The following is a 17,961-nucleotide window of genomic DNA, read 5'->3' as shown; positions in this document are numbered from 1 at the left end:
ACTCTGGTTGCTCGCTGCTACTAGGCCAAAGGCCTGCAGTACCTCTCCCAAGAGGCCTAATAGTTTAAAAGCATATTCTGAGCTGTGGACTACTGTTCCCAGCTAGCTCAGCTTGCAAATCCTGTGTCTTCAGGCCACATCGACTTGGCACTACTCCCCATAGTCTCTCCTCTGATCCGGGACTCCTCATCAATGACCGTGTAATGATGGGGACTTCACTAATGACCGTGTAAAAGTAAAGTTCCATCACAGACTTCCTGGCACATCCAGCCTTCCACTGTGGTACACTCACCGACCTTTCTCTGCCCCAAGTCCTTGATGCAAAACTTGACTGGACCGTATGTTCCGACAGCTTCACTTGCCCATCTGCTCCAGGAGTTCCTCATCAATGACCGTGTAATAATGAGGACTTTGCCAATGACCAGTTCTCCCCGGGCCTCCTCCTGCGATCGGCACACGCCCCCCAGATAACCATACTGCTGTCTAGTACTCCATTCTCCACTTCACCCGGCCAACTCTCTCCAGTGGCATGTTAACTCAGCTCATATAGGAGGCCTGCCCCCTGCCAATACCAGTTGGGGATTGGTCAGGGCTCCCACATGAGCTGCCTGCCATTCCAGTTCAAGGCCCTGTCCCTCTTCCAGAACATTCTCCCTGGAAGCAAGGTTGGCGCCTCAGAACTAGAGAACAGGTGGTCACACCCACTTCTACAGAAACCACTCCCTGCCCCCCAGATCAAAACAGACAGGCCTAGCTTAGAGCATAGGCCTGCCTAAATTTACCTGTGCTGACAGTCTCCTTAGTAAAAAAAATCCCATACTAGCACCTACCTATTGGTAAAGGGTGCTACAGCAGCACATCCAAAAGATGCATGATTGAGATCTGGAGAAATTTGAGGCCAAGTCAACACCTCTAACCCGTTGTGCCCCTTAAACCATACTTGAATTCATTGCTTAGTGTTCCAGTTCTGATGCTAGGTGCCCACTGTAGCCATTTTTTGTTGTGGACACGGGTCAGCATGGGCACCCTGACCGGTATGCGGCTACACAGACCCACTGCACTATATTTACAAAGCTTCCTCTATGGAGGTAGAACTTGCTGAATTTGTGGGCATGGATAAATACTGCATTGGCCATTTTTTGGGGGGTAAAATTGAAGTGCTTTAATGGTACAAATGAATGCCCACATGCTGCTCTCCAGCTGTGAATTTTGGAATACGCACTCTATAATGTAGTGTGACCTAACAGTGATAGCTTACATGAAAACCATCCAGTCTCACTATATACCTACCTTATGGGTGCAGAGACGCTGGCTGCACAGAAGCAGCCTGAAAAGGGATTTACAAGAAAATAATTGTTAATATACAATGTATTATATACAATATTATTGTTTCTCGCTGGAGGGGATGTCCTCTTCACATCTCTGTGTTGGAAACATACGCAAAATTGTGTGCTTTCCAGACATGCAAAGAAACATGCTACAGTTTAACAGATGCACAGTGGTGCCATTAATTCTTTAAGGCACCTCCTCTACATGCTATCACAACGAATGCTGTTGATCCGCTGTGATAGCAATAAAGTTGATAAAAAAAATGTAAAGAGACAGTGTAAAAATGTAAAACATTTTAATAAAATAGATTTTTTTTTTGAAGCGCCCCTGTCCCCAAAGGCGAATACTTACATAGGTTGTGCAAGCATATCTAAAGTGTGGCCATACCACATATATGAGGTATTCCTGCAAACGTTACAGTGAGAGCAATAATTCTAGCACCAGACTTCCTGTGTAACTCTAAACTGGTAACCTGTAAAGCAATGGTTCTCAGCCCCTGTGCTCAGGACCAACAAACAGGCAAGATTTTAAAGCGGGGTTCCACCCTAAAGTCGGAACCCCCCCCCCCCCCTCCGGTGTCACAATTGGCACCTTACAGGGGGGAGGGGGGTGGAGATACCTGTCAAAGATAGGTATTTACACCCACTTCCGGGCATAGACTCCCATGGGAGTCTATGTCATTTCCTGTCCTGCCGCTCTGTCTGCTGGGACACACACGGGTCCCAGTGACAGCGCGGACAATTCCTATTGCACTGCGCGACTCGCACATGCACAGTAGGGAACCGGGAAGTGAAGCCGATTCGCTTCACTTCCTGATTCCCTCACCTAGAATAGTGACGGCAGCAGCCGAGAGCCGAGCGATCGATCGGCCTCGGCATCGCTGGAACCCGGGACAGGTGAGTGTCCATTTATTAAAAGTCAGCAGCTGTAGTATTTATAGCTGCTGGCTTTTAATATTTTTTTTTAGGTGGAATCCCTCTTCAAGTATTACCTTGGGGAGCAGCAAATTATATCGCCTGTTAGTGGGTCCTGAGGACAGGAGTTGAGAACCACTGCTGTAAAGGCTTTTAACCACTTGCCACCCGTCATATGGCAGAATGACGTTGGCAAAGTGGTTTCAATACCCTGACTGGACATCATATGACGTCATTCAAAGTGTGACAGCACTGAAAGCTGAAAATTGGTCTGGGCAGGAAGGTGTATAAGTTCCTGGTATTGAAGTGGTTAAAGTGTTATCTATGGAAATTTTTACGTACTGTAGTTTGGTGCCATTCCATGAGCATGCACCATTTTAGAGTGTGACATGTTAGGTATCTATTTACATTATGTAGTCTTTCATATTTTACCAAACAGTTGGGCATTATATTGTTTCACAAAAGTGTATATTTTTCAAAATAAATGTGCATTTAAGAAAATCTCTGCGCAAATACTGTATGACATAAAAAAAAAAATTGCAACACCCTTCTTTAGGGCCTCTGCTTAAAAATATATATTGTAAATCATTGCGTAAACTGTTGGCACTATATATATCCTGTGAAAAATAAAATGAGAAACGGTGCCCAAAAAAATATTTATACAAAACAATAAAAAATTGGACGCAATAATATATATATATATATATATATATATATATACACATATATATGTTGGACTATTTTTGTACTATTTTCATGGTATATGTGTTGTTATAAATTTTACACTCACACATGTGTGGGTGATTTTTTATATATATATATATATATATATATATATATATATATATATATATATATATATATATATATATATATATATATATATATATATATATTAGGTCTGTTAGTGATTACAATTTTTGTGTTCCATTAATCGATTTTTTTTTCAATCGATTAATCGACTAATTTTGATTAATTATAACGCACATACAGGACCAACTACTTTTAGCTGATCTCCTTGCTTTGCAACTCTGCATTAGTCAGTGGTAAATGTGGTATACACTATATACAATCCCCCGACACTAGTTAGTTTCCACAATCCATGACTTAACTTCACAGTTCACACAAATAAGTTTTAGATTCAAACTGTAGCACTGACGTAAGTAATTTTTTTTTCCACAGTAGTGTGATAATCCCTCCACCTCCGTTCTAACTAATCATTCTCACCTTATGGCATGTATCCCTGTGCAAACAGGTGATCATGCAAGCGGGTATCAAAAGTGTTAACACAGACCATAAACTTCTCTCACGTCTCACATAAAGATGATAAAAACACAGCATATAAAGCTGACAATCGTGTTAGTTCCATAGAGCAGCAGCAGGTGATGTCATGCATAGAGCCTCCCCCGTATGCATTACGTTCAGAACTTCGACGTCACCTGACTCCTCCTCCCTTCCCTTCATTAGCAGACAGAGGCACTTAGGGAAGGGGGGGAGGAGTCCAATGACATCACCGGAGCTCCGACGGAACTCCCTGAAGCCGGCGGAGAGGTGAGTACCGATCAAAAGAATTTTGATCGATCAAAAAAATGTATTGAGGAATTAATCTTTAATTTCCACAGCCCTAATATATATATATATATATATATATATATATATATATATATATATATATATATATATATATATATATATATATATATATATATATATATATATACACACATATATATATATATATATGATTTTGCATCCAATTTTCCATGCTTTATGCTACGCTTATCTAAATCCTGTATAATAATAATGTTTAGGGGTTCTAAGTAATTTTCTAGGAAAAAAAGCAGCTGACTTTTACACCTATTTGAGAAGTGTCAAAATAGTCTTGGGAAGCAAGTGGTTAAAATTGTTTTTTTTCTAACAGCGTTTAGTGTTTTAAGATTTCAGTGACTGTGTTTACTTCTCCCTGCTAAGGCACTCACAGCCTACAGTACACTATCCCTCCATCCCAGTGTTGTCACACAACAGACAACAATCACGTCTTAGCTGCTCATCCACAGAACACAGTCACAGCGAGCGCAGCTCATCCAATACACAGTCGCGCTGTGCTGACGTCAGAGGAAAGCGCCGGAGCGGACACGTGAGTGAGTGTCTCTGAAGGTGTGGAGGCCAAGATGAGTTCTGAGGTTCAGAAAGGGAAGAAGAGAGGGAAGACTCAGTACCTGAGCAATGCCAAGCGGCACAGGGGCGGCAAGCAGCTGGAGGTGGGCATGCAGGGAATCCTCATCACCTGCAACATGAATGAGAGGAAGTGTGTGGGAGAAGCCTACAGCCTGCTCAACGAGTATGGGGACCTGCTGTATGGGGCTCAGAAGGTGAGTGACAACACACTGCTGCACCGTCACCACCACACGGCCTCTTACATCTAACTCCATTCATGTTTTATATTGATTTGGAAGGAGCAGTGAAAGTAAACAAGTCTCAGAAGCTTCAAGCTTTAATGTATTAGTGTACTATACATTATGGGACGCTTACCTGGCCAGTAGAGATGGGTGGAATCACACAAAAGTCCACCTACCTGAGCTAAGTGGTGGAGGTCTTCCCCGCTGCGCAGACAAGCATATTTAGCCACTTGCCGACCAGCCACCATCATTTATACTGCGACAGGTCGGCTTGTTCCCGCGAATCACCGTATGATGGTCTGTCTTATGGCGGGGGAGCTGATGCACGTGGCTGGCAGCAACAATGTCCGCCGGCCACTCGCAATTGATCCAATTGGGATCTGTCGACGTAAACAAACAGATCCCCCATTTTGATGGGCGTAGAGAGAGATCATCTGTTCCTAGTGATCAGGAACAGCAATCTCTCCTCCTCTAGTCAGTCACCTCCCAGGGAACACATTTAACCCCTTAATCACCACTAGTGTTAAAGCGGTTGTATGTTGTTGTTTTTTTTTTAACATTTACCTACAGGTAAGCCTATAATAAGGCTTACCTGTAGGTAAAATATATTCCTAAACCTGTATGGTTTAGGAGATATTTACTTTTCATGCAGCCGCTGAAGTCATGCGGCGCATTAGCTGTTAAGGCCTGGCTGAAGGTCCGACAGAACTGCCAGGCCTTGCTGGAAAAAAGACTCCCACACGCATGCACAGGAGTGAGGTATCATGGCTTCAGCCACAGCGCTACCGCGATACCTGGAAGTCATGCCAAGGCAACATGTCAGCTCCCTCGGCATGGATCGGGTGATATAGCAGCGCCCCGTTCTAAGGTGAGTATTTCATAACGAGCTAGTATGCTCTTCATACTAGCTCATTATGCCTTTGCCTTGCAGGTTTTTTTTGTTTAAAAAAAAATAAAGTGCGGGTTTACTACCGCTTTAACCCCTACCTTGCCAGTGTCATTTATACAGCAATCATTGGCTATTTTTAGCACCGATGGCTGTATAGATGTCACTGGTACCAAAAAAGTGTCCGATCTGTCTGCCTCGATGTCGCAGTCCTTCTAAAAATCACCAATTTTCAGCGTTCAGCACTGTCACACTTTGAATGACAGTTGCATAGTCATGCTACACTGTAACCATGTGATTTGTTTTATAATTTTCTTCACACAAATAGAGCATTCTTTTGGTGATGTTTAATCACTGCTGTTTGTGTTTTTTTTTTACAAAAAAAATTAAAAGAAAAGTAATTCTTAGTTTCTGTCTAAATACCGTATTTATCAGCGTATAACGCGCACTCCAAGTTTAGGAGGGCATTTTAAGGAGAAAAAAAAAACTAAATGCCCATCAATGCAGCCTTATCAGTGTGCATCTGCAGCCTTGTCCATCATTGCAGAATGATCAGTGTCATTTGCAGCCTTGCCCATGTTTACATTTCCCGCCCCTGAAAAAGACCTAGCGCGCACACTTCCTCACTGCTTTCACTTTCACAGTAAACAGCGTGACCGAGCTCCTGCACAGCCGATTTACACATCGGCTGAGGATCCATATGCAGCCACCGCTGGGGAGAGGGGGACTTTACACTTAGACCCTACGGGCCACCTGCAGCAGGAGGGAGGGGAGGAGGGGAGAGTAAGGACAGGTGCTCCAAAATGACACCTCCGTGATGGGTGACACCAGGGGCGGGACCAAACCCAGCAGGCCCCGCCCCATTTTCGGCGCCAGTAACGGCGAGATTTCTCTTTTGGCTTTTTGCCGAAAGGGCCATTTTTGCCCGATAAGTTTAGGCGGCCAAAATTTTCAGTCCATCCCTACCATATAGTATAGCGTTCCCCTATAGCAAGGTAAAAAAAATTGCTTTTAGAATCACTTCCTTCTCCTACCCAGGCATTGCTTCTCACACATTCACAGAATCTCAGGAACAGGGGTTGGTTTACCAAAACCGGAGGCTGCAAAATCTGGTGAAGCTCTGCAAAGAAACCAATCGGCTTTCAGGTTTTATTGTCAAAGCTTTACAGAACAAGCTGAAGGGTTTTTTTTTTAATAAAAAGTTTATTGACATGTTACATCACATATTTCAAGTATCCTCCAACTGAGGTTTTGCTCCCTTCCTAAACTTCTTGGTGGGGGGGTGCCTCATACGTCATCTTATAAAGATGTACATATGCATTTTATTGTTTTATTCCACACTCCCAGAGTGAGTTGCTCCATCATGAAGCCATCTTTGGGCACATATGAACTCGGTCGCCTGGGACCACAGTGGTCTTATCTTAGGGCAATCTCATATCATGTGGATAAAAGTTCTCTTACATTTATGACACTCTGCAGTATCCCTCCTGTGCATTTTGAATAGTCAGTGTATAGTATACCTGATGTAAGTATCATTCTATCTGTGGAGGACATAATCAAGACAATCACCTCCTGCCACAGTTCGTCAGTCAATTCTGGTATAATCACTGTCCACCTAGATCTAGTCCTAGCAGTAAAGTCTGGGCCGGCGAGTCCTATCTCTCTACAGTAACTGGATATCCGCTTGGTTGGTTCTGGGTCAATCAGGACCTTTTCTAAAGCAGTATTTTGTACTTTCACTTCCCCTCTCCCAAACTGGGCTGTCGCTGCATGTTGCAGTTGAGCATATCTAAATTGCCAAGTTCTAGGTATGCCAAACTGCTCCTTCAGTTGTACAAAAGGAAGCTATATCTCAGTATATATGGGGAAGGTATTTCACACCATATTTGGACCATCTATACTCATCTTCTAGTTTACAGAACTTTAGGGATTTATTGCACCACAAAGGACAATTGGGTGACATCCATAAGGGGTCATCCATCATTCTCTGTGCACATAAGTGTAACACCCTTCTGGTAGCGCCATTACAGACCCCGCCTTCCTCCCCGGTATCAGCTTTCTCAACAGCATATTCAATAGGGTTTCCTGTGAAGTGGGCTGCTTCCAGTAGGGTAGTGGCATTAGGATCCTGGGGGAAGCATGAACAAGCTGAAGTTAAAAGGTTATTTGCTACCATGCACAGCTGCACCAGATTTTGCACTATTTTTCTGTTGATGCAGATAATGGGGATTCCCGATACGCATCATCCCATAAAATAATTTTTGTGCGTGTTATTTTGCACTGTCCTGAAAAATGTCTGATCCAATTAGTCTGCAAATAATAGCCGTGGTAAGGAAAAATATGTTCCTTTTCATTCAGCTAGGTGAAAAGGATGACGTAGCATCAGGAAATGAGGAGGAAGAAGAGGTGGATGATGATGATGTTGAAGCAGCATTGAAAAAAGAAGTTGATCAGATTCGCACATCAACAGTGAAAAATCTACACAGGTTTCGGTCCGTGGAGAGTGGAGCCAACAATGTTGTCTTCATAAGGACTCTAAATGTTGGTAAGATTTCTAATGCAATACTTAAAGAAGTATTAAATTCAAAAGCAAATCATTATTTTCAAATCATCAATTTTTAGATATGGTGGCTTCACTAGTTTTCTTTTTTTAGGCTTTCATTTATTTTCATCTGGTGGTCCAAACCAGCATGTCTGTCTTTTTCAAAAGAACAAGCTCTCTTGCAGGTTTATAAAGTTACACAGATGAGGAAAACCAATTTAACACTGGCAGGGGTGCTTACAATGATCCATTTTTATTTATGTAAAGCCATTATCCCAAAAATAAAAATAAACTTTGCTATAACTGCTTAGCTAGCGTTCGGCTTCAATTTATTTGTCTATTTAAATCTGCTAGGACATCTAACACCCTTCCGTTCCCCCCCCGTCTGACAATGCTGCTGTCCAAATATGTCCCCTGTGCTCCCTCATCTAGAGCGGGGTCACTCTAATCCAGGAGTTATGTTATTGACCAGATCTCCAGGTGAAAAAGACAAAAAAAAAAAAGAAGAAAAACAATGCAGCCACCACATCTGATTGATAAACTGGATTATATTACATTTTTAATTTAGGGTTTAACCGCTTCAGCCCCGGAAGATTTTACCCCCTTCCTGATCAGAGCACTTTTTCTGATTCGGCACTGCGTCGCTTTAACTGACAATTGCACGGTCGTGCGACGTGGCTCCCAAACAAAATTGACGTCCTTTAAACATCCTATAAACAAAAAACCAACAATTTTGAAAAAAACTAAAGATATGTTGGTATTGCGCTGCCCCTATATTAAATAACCCTCCGAGGGTGATGAGTATAATACCTAGTTACATAAATCAATAGTGTAATATAAAAATATATATATATAAATGTCTACTGAATAATATCAAAAAGTGCTACATTAAATGACATAAAATAAACACCACAGAGGTGATAGAATCCAAATAAATGAAAATCAAGTGAACAAAGGTAAGTAACTAAAAACAGTCTCTTAAAAAATTACTATTTTGATAAAGTGCAGAGAAAATGCAAAAAAAAAAAAAAAAAAAAAGTAAACGCACTACAGAGTCAATTGAAAACCTCCATGGAAACACAACTGCTTCAATTAAGTGCAAAGCCAAAAAACAGTGAATTGATCATAAAGTGTCAAGTGCGTCTTATAAATGTGCAAATAAGTAAACACTCTCCAGAGGTGATATAAGTGAACCACCCTAATAATAAACAAATGATATACAAGAAAATAGGAGCGTATACCTAGACCAAAAAGAGGATACCCTTTCCTAATGTAGCACTTTGCACTTTTTGATATTATTCAGTAGACATATATATATTTATTACACTATTGATTTATGTAACTAGGCATTATACTTATCACCCTCGGAGGGTTATTTAATATAGGGGCAGCGCAATATCAACATATCTTTAGTTTCATATTAAGTGGATACGGTGTGATCCATTCCGGTAGTAGCAGCAGCCCCTGACATTTGATAGATCACCAGTGGTAGCGCAGGAATAAAACACTATCAATTTTTTTTACATTTTGTTATAATAAATATCCCCCAAAAATATATGAAATTTTTTTTCCCTCAGTTTAGGCAGATATGTATTCTTCTACAATCAAAAGTTATAGCGTTTACAAACTAGGGGATAGTTTTATGGCATTTTTATTAATTTTTTCTTTACTAGTAATGGAGGTGATCTGCGATGTTTAATTTTTATATTATTATTATATTTTTTTATATTATTGTGACTGCGACATGGTGGACACAGACATATTTGACACAATTTTGGGACCATTGTCATTTATACAGCAATCGGTGCTATACAAATGCACTGATTCCTGTGTAAATGAAACTGACAGTTAAGGGGTTAACCACTAGGGGGCAGGGTAAGGGTTAAGTGTGTCCTGGGCGCGTTTCTAACTGTTGGGGGTGGGCGTGGCTACATGTGACACGTCACTGATCTCTGCTCCCAATCACAGGGAGCAGAGATCAGTGACACTGTCACTATACAGAACAGGGAGATGCTTGTTTTACCTTAGCATCGCCCCGTTCTTCCTTCCCGTAAGGCAATCGCGGGTATCCCCACCGTCACGACGCGATTCATGGAGGTCCCAGCCGGTGCGCATGCGACGGCATGGCAGCAAATTTAAAGGGACTTAAGTGTACGCCTATTTGTGTCCAATATTCCTAACAAACATTGTGGAATAAGCAGCGCTAAATACTATGTGAATATAGCCAATAACACACACTGTGAACACTAATGTATCCAATAAGTTGATACAAGTAACAAAAGTGGCAGTGAAATGTAGCAAATCAAACTATAAGTGAAAACACTGTGAAATGATAGATTACAGAAATAAATAAATGTATATCTGAAGTGTCCAATTTAAATAACGCCAACAAAAAATGTACACTTCCTAAAGAAAGTTCATTAGATGGTAACCAGTGAATCACTCATGGTGATAATCCCAAAAAACTTTTCCAGGCACACTCCTCCACCACACCGCCGTGTCTCCAATCCCCTTATGTTCACACATTCACCAGCTGTCTGTGCCTCACACTCTCGTGCTTGGCTGAAAGAGCTTTAACCCTATTTTCATAGGGGTGAAAAGTAGAAATCTCTAGGTGTCAATCAGAGATACATGCACATTCCTCAGATTATCCTCTTTAAAAACTCCACATGTAAATGAGAAAAAAATAGCCTTCGATAGTGTAAAACCTTCACACACTTTTATTCTCATAAAAATTCACTGCATTGCACTCACATGTAGGATTTAAAAAGCGCACCATAAAATAAATGCACAGCACTCCATAACATCAGTAGCTGGATAATAGATGGCCACGGCAGACCCAGGGCTTACGAGATTGCAAGACGTCTGCTCACCCTTTGTTAGGAATATTGTACACAATTTTATTTATTTAGCGTGGCAGCAGGAGATTTAGGTTTTTATAAGCGCAGTGGTGATACACAGGTGTGAGGACATAAGTGTGTATTATTGATTCACAATGTATGCCTATTTGCCTGTCCGTGCCATTCTGCCGATATACATCAGTGTGCGCCGGTCAGGAACCGGTTAATACTGCTTTAAAGCAGACCTATGCCCTAAACATAATAGTGTACTGCTCAATATCCTTGCCTTTTTAAACTCTGCTGTTAAATTGTTGTGGATGCCACCATCTGAAAAAGCTGGGAGGGAGATTGCCGGGATTTTTTTTTCTAACTTATTTATGTTATAAAAGCCATAGAGTAAAATAAAATCCTTACTGCTGAGTGACTGGATTTGTTATCCTCATCTTGCCTAGTTTTGCCTATGTTTTAAGGACTAAAGTGTTTATATTTGTTTTTGCGATGTTGTCTTATGCTTCAGAGCCTGAGAAGTTGGTGCACCACATATTAAAAGATCTGTACACCACAAAGAAGAAGAAAACACGTGTGATCCTCCGTATGCTGCCAGTGACTGGCACATGCAAAGCTTTTCCTGAAGATCTCAAAAAGTATGCAGAGACTTTCTTTCAGCCTTGGTTTAAGGCCCCCAACAAAGGCACCTTCCAGATAGTGTACAAAGCAAGGAACAACAATCACATGAATCGGGATGAAGTCATCAAGGACTTGGCAGGTATTGTTCTCTTAAATTGAATTAATTAATTTTAATGACACTATTCGCTACTGGTCAAATTTGGCATTGCAAAGCTGCTATTATGATTAGAGGTCCACCGATTATGGGTTTTTCTCCAGCCGATGCCGATATTTAGAAACCGCGGTGGCTGATATATGATGCAGATATGTTAGGCCGATTTTCTCCCCATCTCATCTCATAAAATCTAACAGTTAGACTCCGTTCACACTGGGACTTTTTCAGTCGCTTTTGGGCTAAAAATAGCAACTGTAAAGTGCCTGAAAAAAGGCTCCCCTGCATTCTGTGTGAAAGCCCGAGTGCTTTCACACTGAGGCGATGCACTGGCAGGACGTTCAAAAAAAAGTCCTGCAAGCAGCATCTTTGGAGCAGTGTATACCGTTTCTCAACCACTCCTGCCCATTGAAATTAATGGCCACCGCTGCCGAAGCGCCTGCAATGCGGTTTGGCAGCGGTCCTTCACGGGCGCATTTAACCCCTTCCTCGGCCGCTAGCTGGGTTATAAGTGCCCCACTAGCAGCCGTATAGCTAAAATTACAGTAAAGTGCCGCTAAAACTAGCGGCGTTTTACCGTCAACTGCTGCCTGCTCCAGTGTGTAAGCAGTAATAAGTGATACAGAAAATGTCTTACATATACACATTTATTAAATAAAACAAACCTCCAATCAGTTCACTTGTATGTATAATTAGAAAAAAAAAAAAAAAAAACTATATTATAAATCCACAAAAACAGGTAATCAAAACTTTTGGATGAAAAAAAATGGGCTAACTTTACTGTTTTTTTTTTTTTTTTTTTTTTTTTTTACTCATTAGTGTATTTTTCCAAAAAAATTGTTTGAAAGACCGATGTGCAAATACCAGTGTGACATAAAATATTGCAACAACCGCTATCTTATTCCATAGGGTCTCTGCTAAAAAAAAATGTATATAATTTTTGGGGGTTCTAAGTGATTTTCTAGCAGAAAATACAGGATTTTTACTTGTAAGCAACAAGTGTCAGAAAAGATTTAGTCTTTTAAATGGTTCAACTGAGAACTCCTACACACAGAGCTCAGTCCATTCATAAGAAGAAACATTGAATCTCTTTGGTCTTTTCTTGGCAGGCTGCCCAGAGAGAAGTCCTTCCATGGAAGTCTTGAGGCATCTTGCATTGACTTCTATTACAAAAGTCATTTGCAAGTCACGCTGTGACAATCAGCCTTTTTCATCAGCACAATTAGCCAATGCCGATTAATTAAAAAATTACAAATATCGGCCGATATATCGATCGACTTCTAATTATGATTGGATTACAAAATGACCATTCGCAATGCTTTTAATGAGGTTTAAAGGAGTTGTAAAACCTCCTGTAATCCTGCAGCCCCCTGGTGCCCCATTTTTTACTAATCTGTACCCCCTCTATCTCGTTCTGGGGACAAGAAAACCAGCAAAAGTCGGTGTCTCGGGTCCTGATTGGATGGATTGATAGCGCAGCCATTGGCTCCCGCTGCCGTCAATCAAATTCAATGACGCAGGGGGTCGGGCCGAGTCCAGCATGGGCACATATGCTGGACTTGGGAGCGAGCCCGCAAGGTAACCCCCTCGGGAGAGCGCTTCTCCTAGGATGTTATCTGATGTGGGGAGGAGCCGTGAGAGCCACCGAGGGACCCCAGAAGAGCAGGTTCGGGGCCACGCTGTGCAAAACGAGCTGCACAGTGGAGGTAAGTATGAAATGTTTGTTATTTTAAATAAATAGAAAAACAAACCTTTTTTAGTATCGCTCTAAGATCTTGTCCTTTCCATTGTACAACAGAGGAGATTTAAAATGCAACTCCAGGCAGAGATAAAAAAAAAACTGGTTTGTGTTCATTAAATTACATTAAATTAGGACTTTGCTCTCATTATTACATAGTAGGTGAGGTTGAAAAAGGACACAAGTCCATCATGTCCAACGTGTGTGTGTGTGATTATATGTCAGTATTACATTGTATATCCCTATATGTTGGGGTCGTTCAGGTGCTTATCTAATAGTTTTTTGAAACTATTGATGGCCCCTCGCTGAAACCATTGCCTGTGGAAGGCAATTCCACATCCTTGCCGCTCTTACAGTAAAGAACCCTCTATGTAGTTTAATGTTAAACCTCTTTTCTTCTAATTTTAGTGAGTGGCCACGTGTCTTATTAAACAACCCAACCCCCCCCCCCCCCCCCCAAACCGTTTTATCCCTATTGTGGGGTCACTAGTATGGTATATGTAAATGGAAATCATATCCCCTCTCAAGCGCCTCTTCTCCAGAGAGGATAAGTTCAGTGCTCGCAACCCTTTCTCATAACTAATATCCTCCAGACCCTTTTATTAACTTGTGGCCCTTCTTTGTACTCGCTCCATTTCCAGTACATCCTTCCTGGGGACTGGTCCCCAGAACTGGACAGCATATGCTAGGTGTGGCCGGACCAGAGTCTTGTAGAGTGGTGGAATTATCATTTTATCTCTGGCTTTAACACCCCCCGCCCCCCTCTCCTAGGGGGTTATAGGGAGGGACCCCAGAAGTTGAGGATAAGGGCTCGTCTGTGCAAAACAAGCTGCACAATGGAGGGAAATATCATATATGACATGTTTTGTTATTTAAAAAAAAATAATTAAGCTTTACAATCACTTTAAGCTCCATACTTCATATGCATCTCCATATTGCTATAGGAGGTCTGTAACTGATTACTACTGTAATTGTACTACTTTAACTTTTTTCTTTTTTGCTTCAGAAATTGTTAGCAGCCTAAATCCAGAGAACAAGGTGGACCTCAGCAACCCAGAGTATACAATTGTGGTTGAAATTATCAAAAACGTTTGTTGTCTGAGTGTAGTGAAGGACTATACCTTGTTCAGGAAATATAACCTGCAGGAGGTAGTCAAGACCACTAAAGAGGAAAATCCACAACAACCAGCAAATGATGAGAAAAAAGCACAAGAACCGAGTAAAGAGGAGCCTGTGCCAGCTGCTGACACCTAAAAATCACAACACTAGCATTCAGGACTGGAGGGACCATACACTAAAAACTGCCACCTTTCAACATGTTTGACGAACTTATGACCATTTAAGTACACCTTGTTCTCGCTCAACCATATTCAAGTCTGGAAAAATGGGTTGCTGTAATTAAATGATAATTTAACATTGCAAAGTCTGGTAATAGGCTAGTCTGCAAAAAGATTGTTACAAGTTGTATCTTTGTAAAAAATTGCTTGACCCCCACCGGAGTTTACACTTGGCTGCAAGACTAGCCAGCCCACAAGTCAATATTGAGACATTAGGGTTAGCTAGCGAGTGCAAACTCTGACTTCCATTTTTTATTTTTTTTGTCAAAGCTTAACTGAACAAGCTGAAGTTAGAAACTGATTGGCTACCATGTACAGCTGCACCAGATTTTGCACTCTCCAGTTTTAGTAAATCAGCCCCACTGTCTTGTACTTGATGGATTCGTCAAGCTCTGTTCAGTGTTTTATATGAAGAAGTTAACTGTGGTGTGATAAATTCTCACTTTAGTGCTATTGATGCACAAGTTAGTCCCAGAACACCTACAGACCTTTCACTTCTACCTTGTCTTAGGTTTACTCCTAAATTGAGTGACCCAAACCAGAGAACCAGAGCAATGCAAAATAGCATGTGTGTTACAGATGCTTATTCCTTGCTTAATTTCCCTGTTCCTGTTATGAAAGGAACAGGGTAGCTGCCCATTCTGACTTCTAAAAATGTTTGACTGGCAGTCTTATTGACCTGAAATAAAGTTAGGACTTCTGACTTCTATCTAACCTACCCAATCTTCATACTTGTACAGGGTCAGTGACTCGGAGAGCTGCTGTAGCCAGTGGGCCACTGGCACCTCCCATGTTTTTTTTTCTCTTTACTAGTATATGTTAAAGTGGTAGTAAAGGCGTTGTATTTTTTTTATTAATATTTATACCTACAGGTAAGCCTATAAAAAGGCTTACCTGTTGGTAAAGTAAACATCTCCTAAACGTGCACCGTTTAGAAAATATTTACTTTAGCATGTGCACTGTGCTCTTAGTTGACGGCGTGCCATCCATAGAGGAAGTCGTGCCGCAGCCCCACACACATGCCCACATCGACTGCCCGTGTACCCGGAAGGAAGACCAGGTGAAGATGGAAGCCCTCCCACTGGAGGGCTGTTTTCAGGTGAGTCTTTCATAATGTGCTATGCATACTAGCACATTATGGCATTCAAATGCAGGGAGAAGATTTTGTTATATTTTTTTGCGGTTTACTACAGCTTTAAAGGTAAGCTGTTTTCACTTTAGGATTTTTAATTTAACAGAAATTTATATTTAAATTGTATGGGATTTACATCTGCATTGATTTTATATATTCTTTTATTTTATACAACCTTGCCCTTTCTACTTTTCTATGTCCTTTTGTTGACTTAGAACTGGATAGATTAATATTGTAAATTTTGTTTAAAATTACCCAGATGGGTAATTTCTTTGTATTTACTGCCATCTAGTGTTCATCTGGAGTCCTTTTATTCATGAAATACATGTGTGTTTAACAGATGTTTGTATGCTTACAATAAATGTATACATGCTAAATATTTTCCAAAACTTACAGGTATTTATTACTTTATCAGAGGTCAGTTTTCCTCCTAATGCTGGCTTAATTCTCTTTAAAAGGAAAAAAAAAGAAGCCGTCTTTGTTTAGGTATCCAAAGTCAGCATTTACTTCCTGCATATGTGCTAGCTCAAAGATGATGCAGCCACATACATTCTGGTGCCTTTATGGTTCTTGGCTGTGTTCACACTGTCTAAAACAGATCAGTCTCTTTGTGACATGGTATCGCCTCAGCTTAGGCAAAGTCACTTGTCTTGAGCACAAGGACTAATTTTTAGTTCCAAATTCGTTTTTATTAAATATCAGAGACATATAAACAAATAGTAAAAAAAAGGTCACAGCAATATGAAGAAGGTCGAGAGAGATGGCGTAAAAGAAGTGGACACATTGTTAGTTTCGTGGCACATCTTTGTAAGAGAAGGACTGCTTTTTATTAAATAAAAGGTACAGGTTTTTTTTTTTTTATATACTGTTGTATATTGTGACATGCTAAAAATCTCATGCAAGAAGGTTTGTACAGTAATACCTTGAATTGCGAGTAATGCAGTTAGAGCGTTTTTGCAATACGTCCTATTATTTTTTTAAAATCCTGACTCGGTTTGCAAGCGCTGTTTCACAAAACGAGCAGGATTCAAGAATCTGGGGTGTGCAGTGTACAGCATTTGACCAGAGGTGCGGGGGCGACAGTGATGTTCGGAAACTGTCATTTTCTGAGTTCAACCGAGTGGTTTCCAAGTGTTTTATTTTTGATCTGGAGCAACATAAATATATTCTGGTCACACAAGATGCAGTCTCATGAATTCACCTAACAAATCAAACTCTCCAATATAACGGTTACTAATAAAAGTAGTGGATTGCTAAGCTTGTATTGTTTTTCAAATAAAAAGTATTTTATTTTTTTTTTTTTTTTTGCTGCGTGGTCCAGCTTTAAATCTATTTTACTCATTTATTTTAGAAGGAATGCTTAAGGATAAGTAAACCAGAGATCCAGATTTTCTCACAAAGGGGGATATTTCCTTAAACTGGTGCATACATAACCTGGTGCAGCTTTGCATAATAGCCAATTAGTTTCTAACTTCAGCTTGTTTAATTAAGCTTTGACAATAAAATCTAGAGGCTAATTGGTTAATATGCACAATTGCACCAGTATTGGTACCCCCACTTCCCTTCTTGTCTTGTATATTACAGGCACAAAAAAAAAGCGCTCCTATATTTCTCTTCTTTTAGGTTCCCTTTGAGCACAGTCAGGCAGTGGATGTGCAAAGCAAGAAACAATTTCTTAGCTGGCTGCGGTAATCTGAAATGTGTTTGTCCATGGGTTACTGACCTTCAGATATCTGTACTACACAGCCTAATTAAATAAGAATACATCTCTTAAAGTTGAACTCTGGGTCCAAAAAATGTGAAACATTAAATGCATTCCTCAATAGTCACCAAGGATATAAATCCCCTTTGTAATTACCACTTTCCTTTACAAACCCAGGTCAACTTGTAAAAGCAGCTGCGACATCATTACTGTGCTGCACATAGCCTGTGGTAAGAGCAAAGCAGGTGGAGGGGCCCAGCAGGTCAACCCCCAGTACAGAGGCTCCCTGCAGATCAGTACAGAAGGGACCGAATACAAGAGCAGTCACACTGCACAATGAGAGAGAGAACAGCAGTGACTGTTT

General features: G+C 40.8%; 1 protein-coding gene across 1 annotated transcript; it reads left to right on the top strand.

Annotated features, from left to right (window-relative positions):
- The first annotated feature begins 4,341 nt into the window (after positions 1 to 4,341).
- Positions 4,342 to 16,284, top strand: THUMPD1 (THUMP domain 1 NAT10 acetyltransferase adaptor). Its single transcript, XM_077448982.1, has 4 exons — positions 4,342 to 4,615; positions 7,887 to 8,073; positions 11,428 to 11,676; positions 14,433 to 16,284. The coding sequence occupies exons 1-4, from the start codon at positions 4,415 to 4,417 to the stop codon at positions 14,678 to 14,680; spliced, it is 885 nt and encodes a 294-aa protein (XP_077305108.1). The 5' UTR covers positions 4,342 to 4,414; the 3' UTR covers positions 14,681 to 16,284.
- Positions 16,285 to 17,961: the final 1,677 nt, after the last annotated feature.

Source organism: Lithobates pipiens, unplaced genomic scaffold (assembly GCF_037356315.1).
Source record: "Lithobates pipiens isolate NorthernLeopardFrog02 unplaced genomic scaffold, aLitPip1_a1.2 Scaffold_22, whole genome shotgun sequence".
NCBI lineage: Eukaryota > Metazoa > Chordata > Amphibia > Anura > Ranidae > Lithobates > Lithobates pipiens.
The sequence above is the reverse complement of the archived record's forward strand: the minus strand, read 5'-3'. Positions and strand labels throughout refer to the sequence as shown.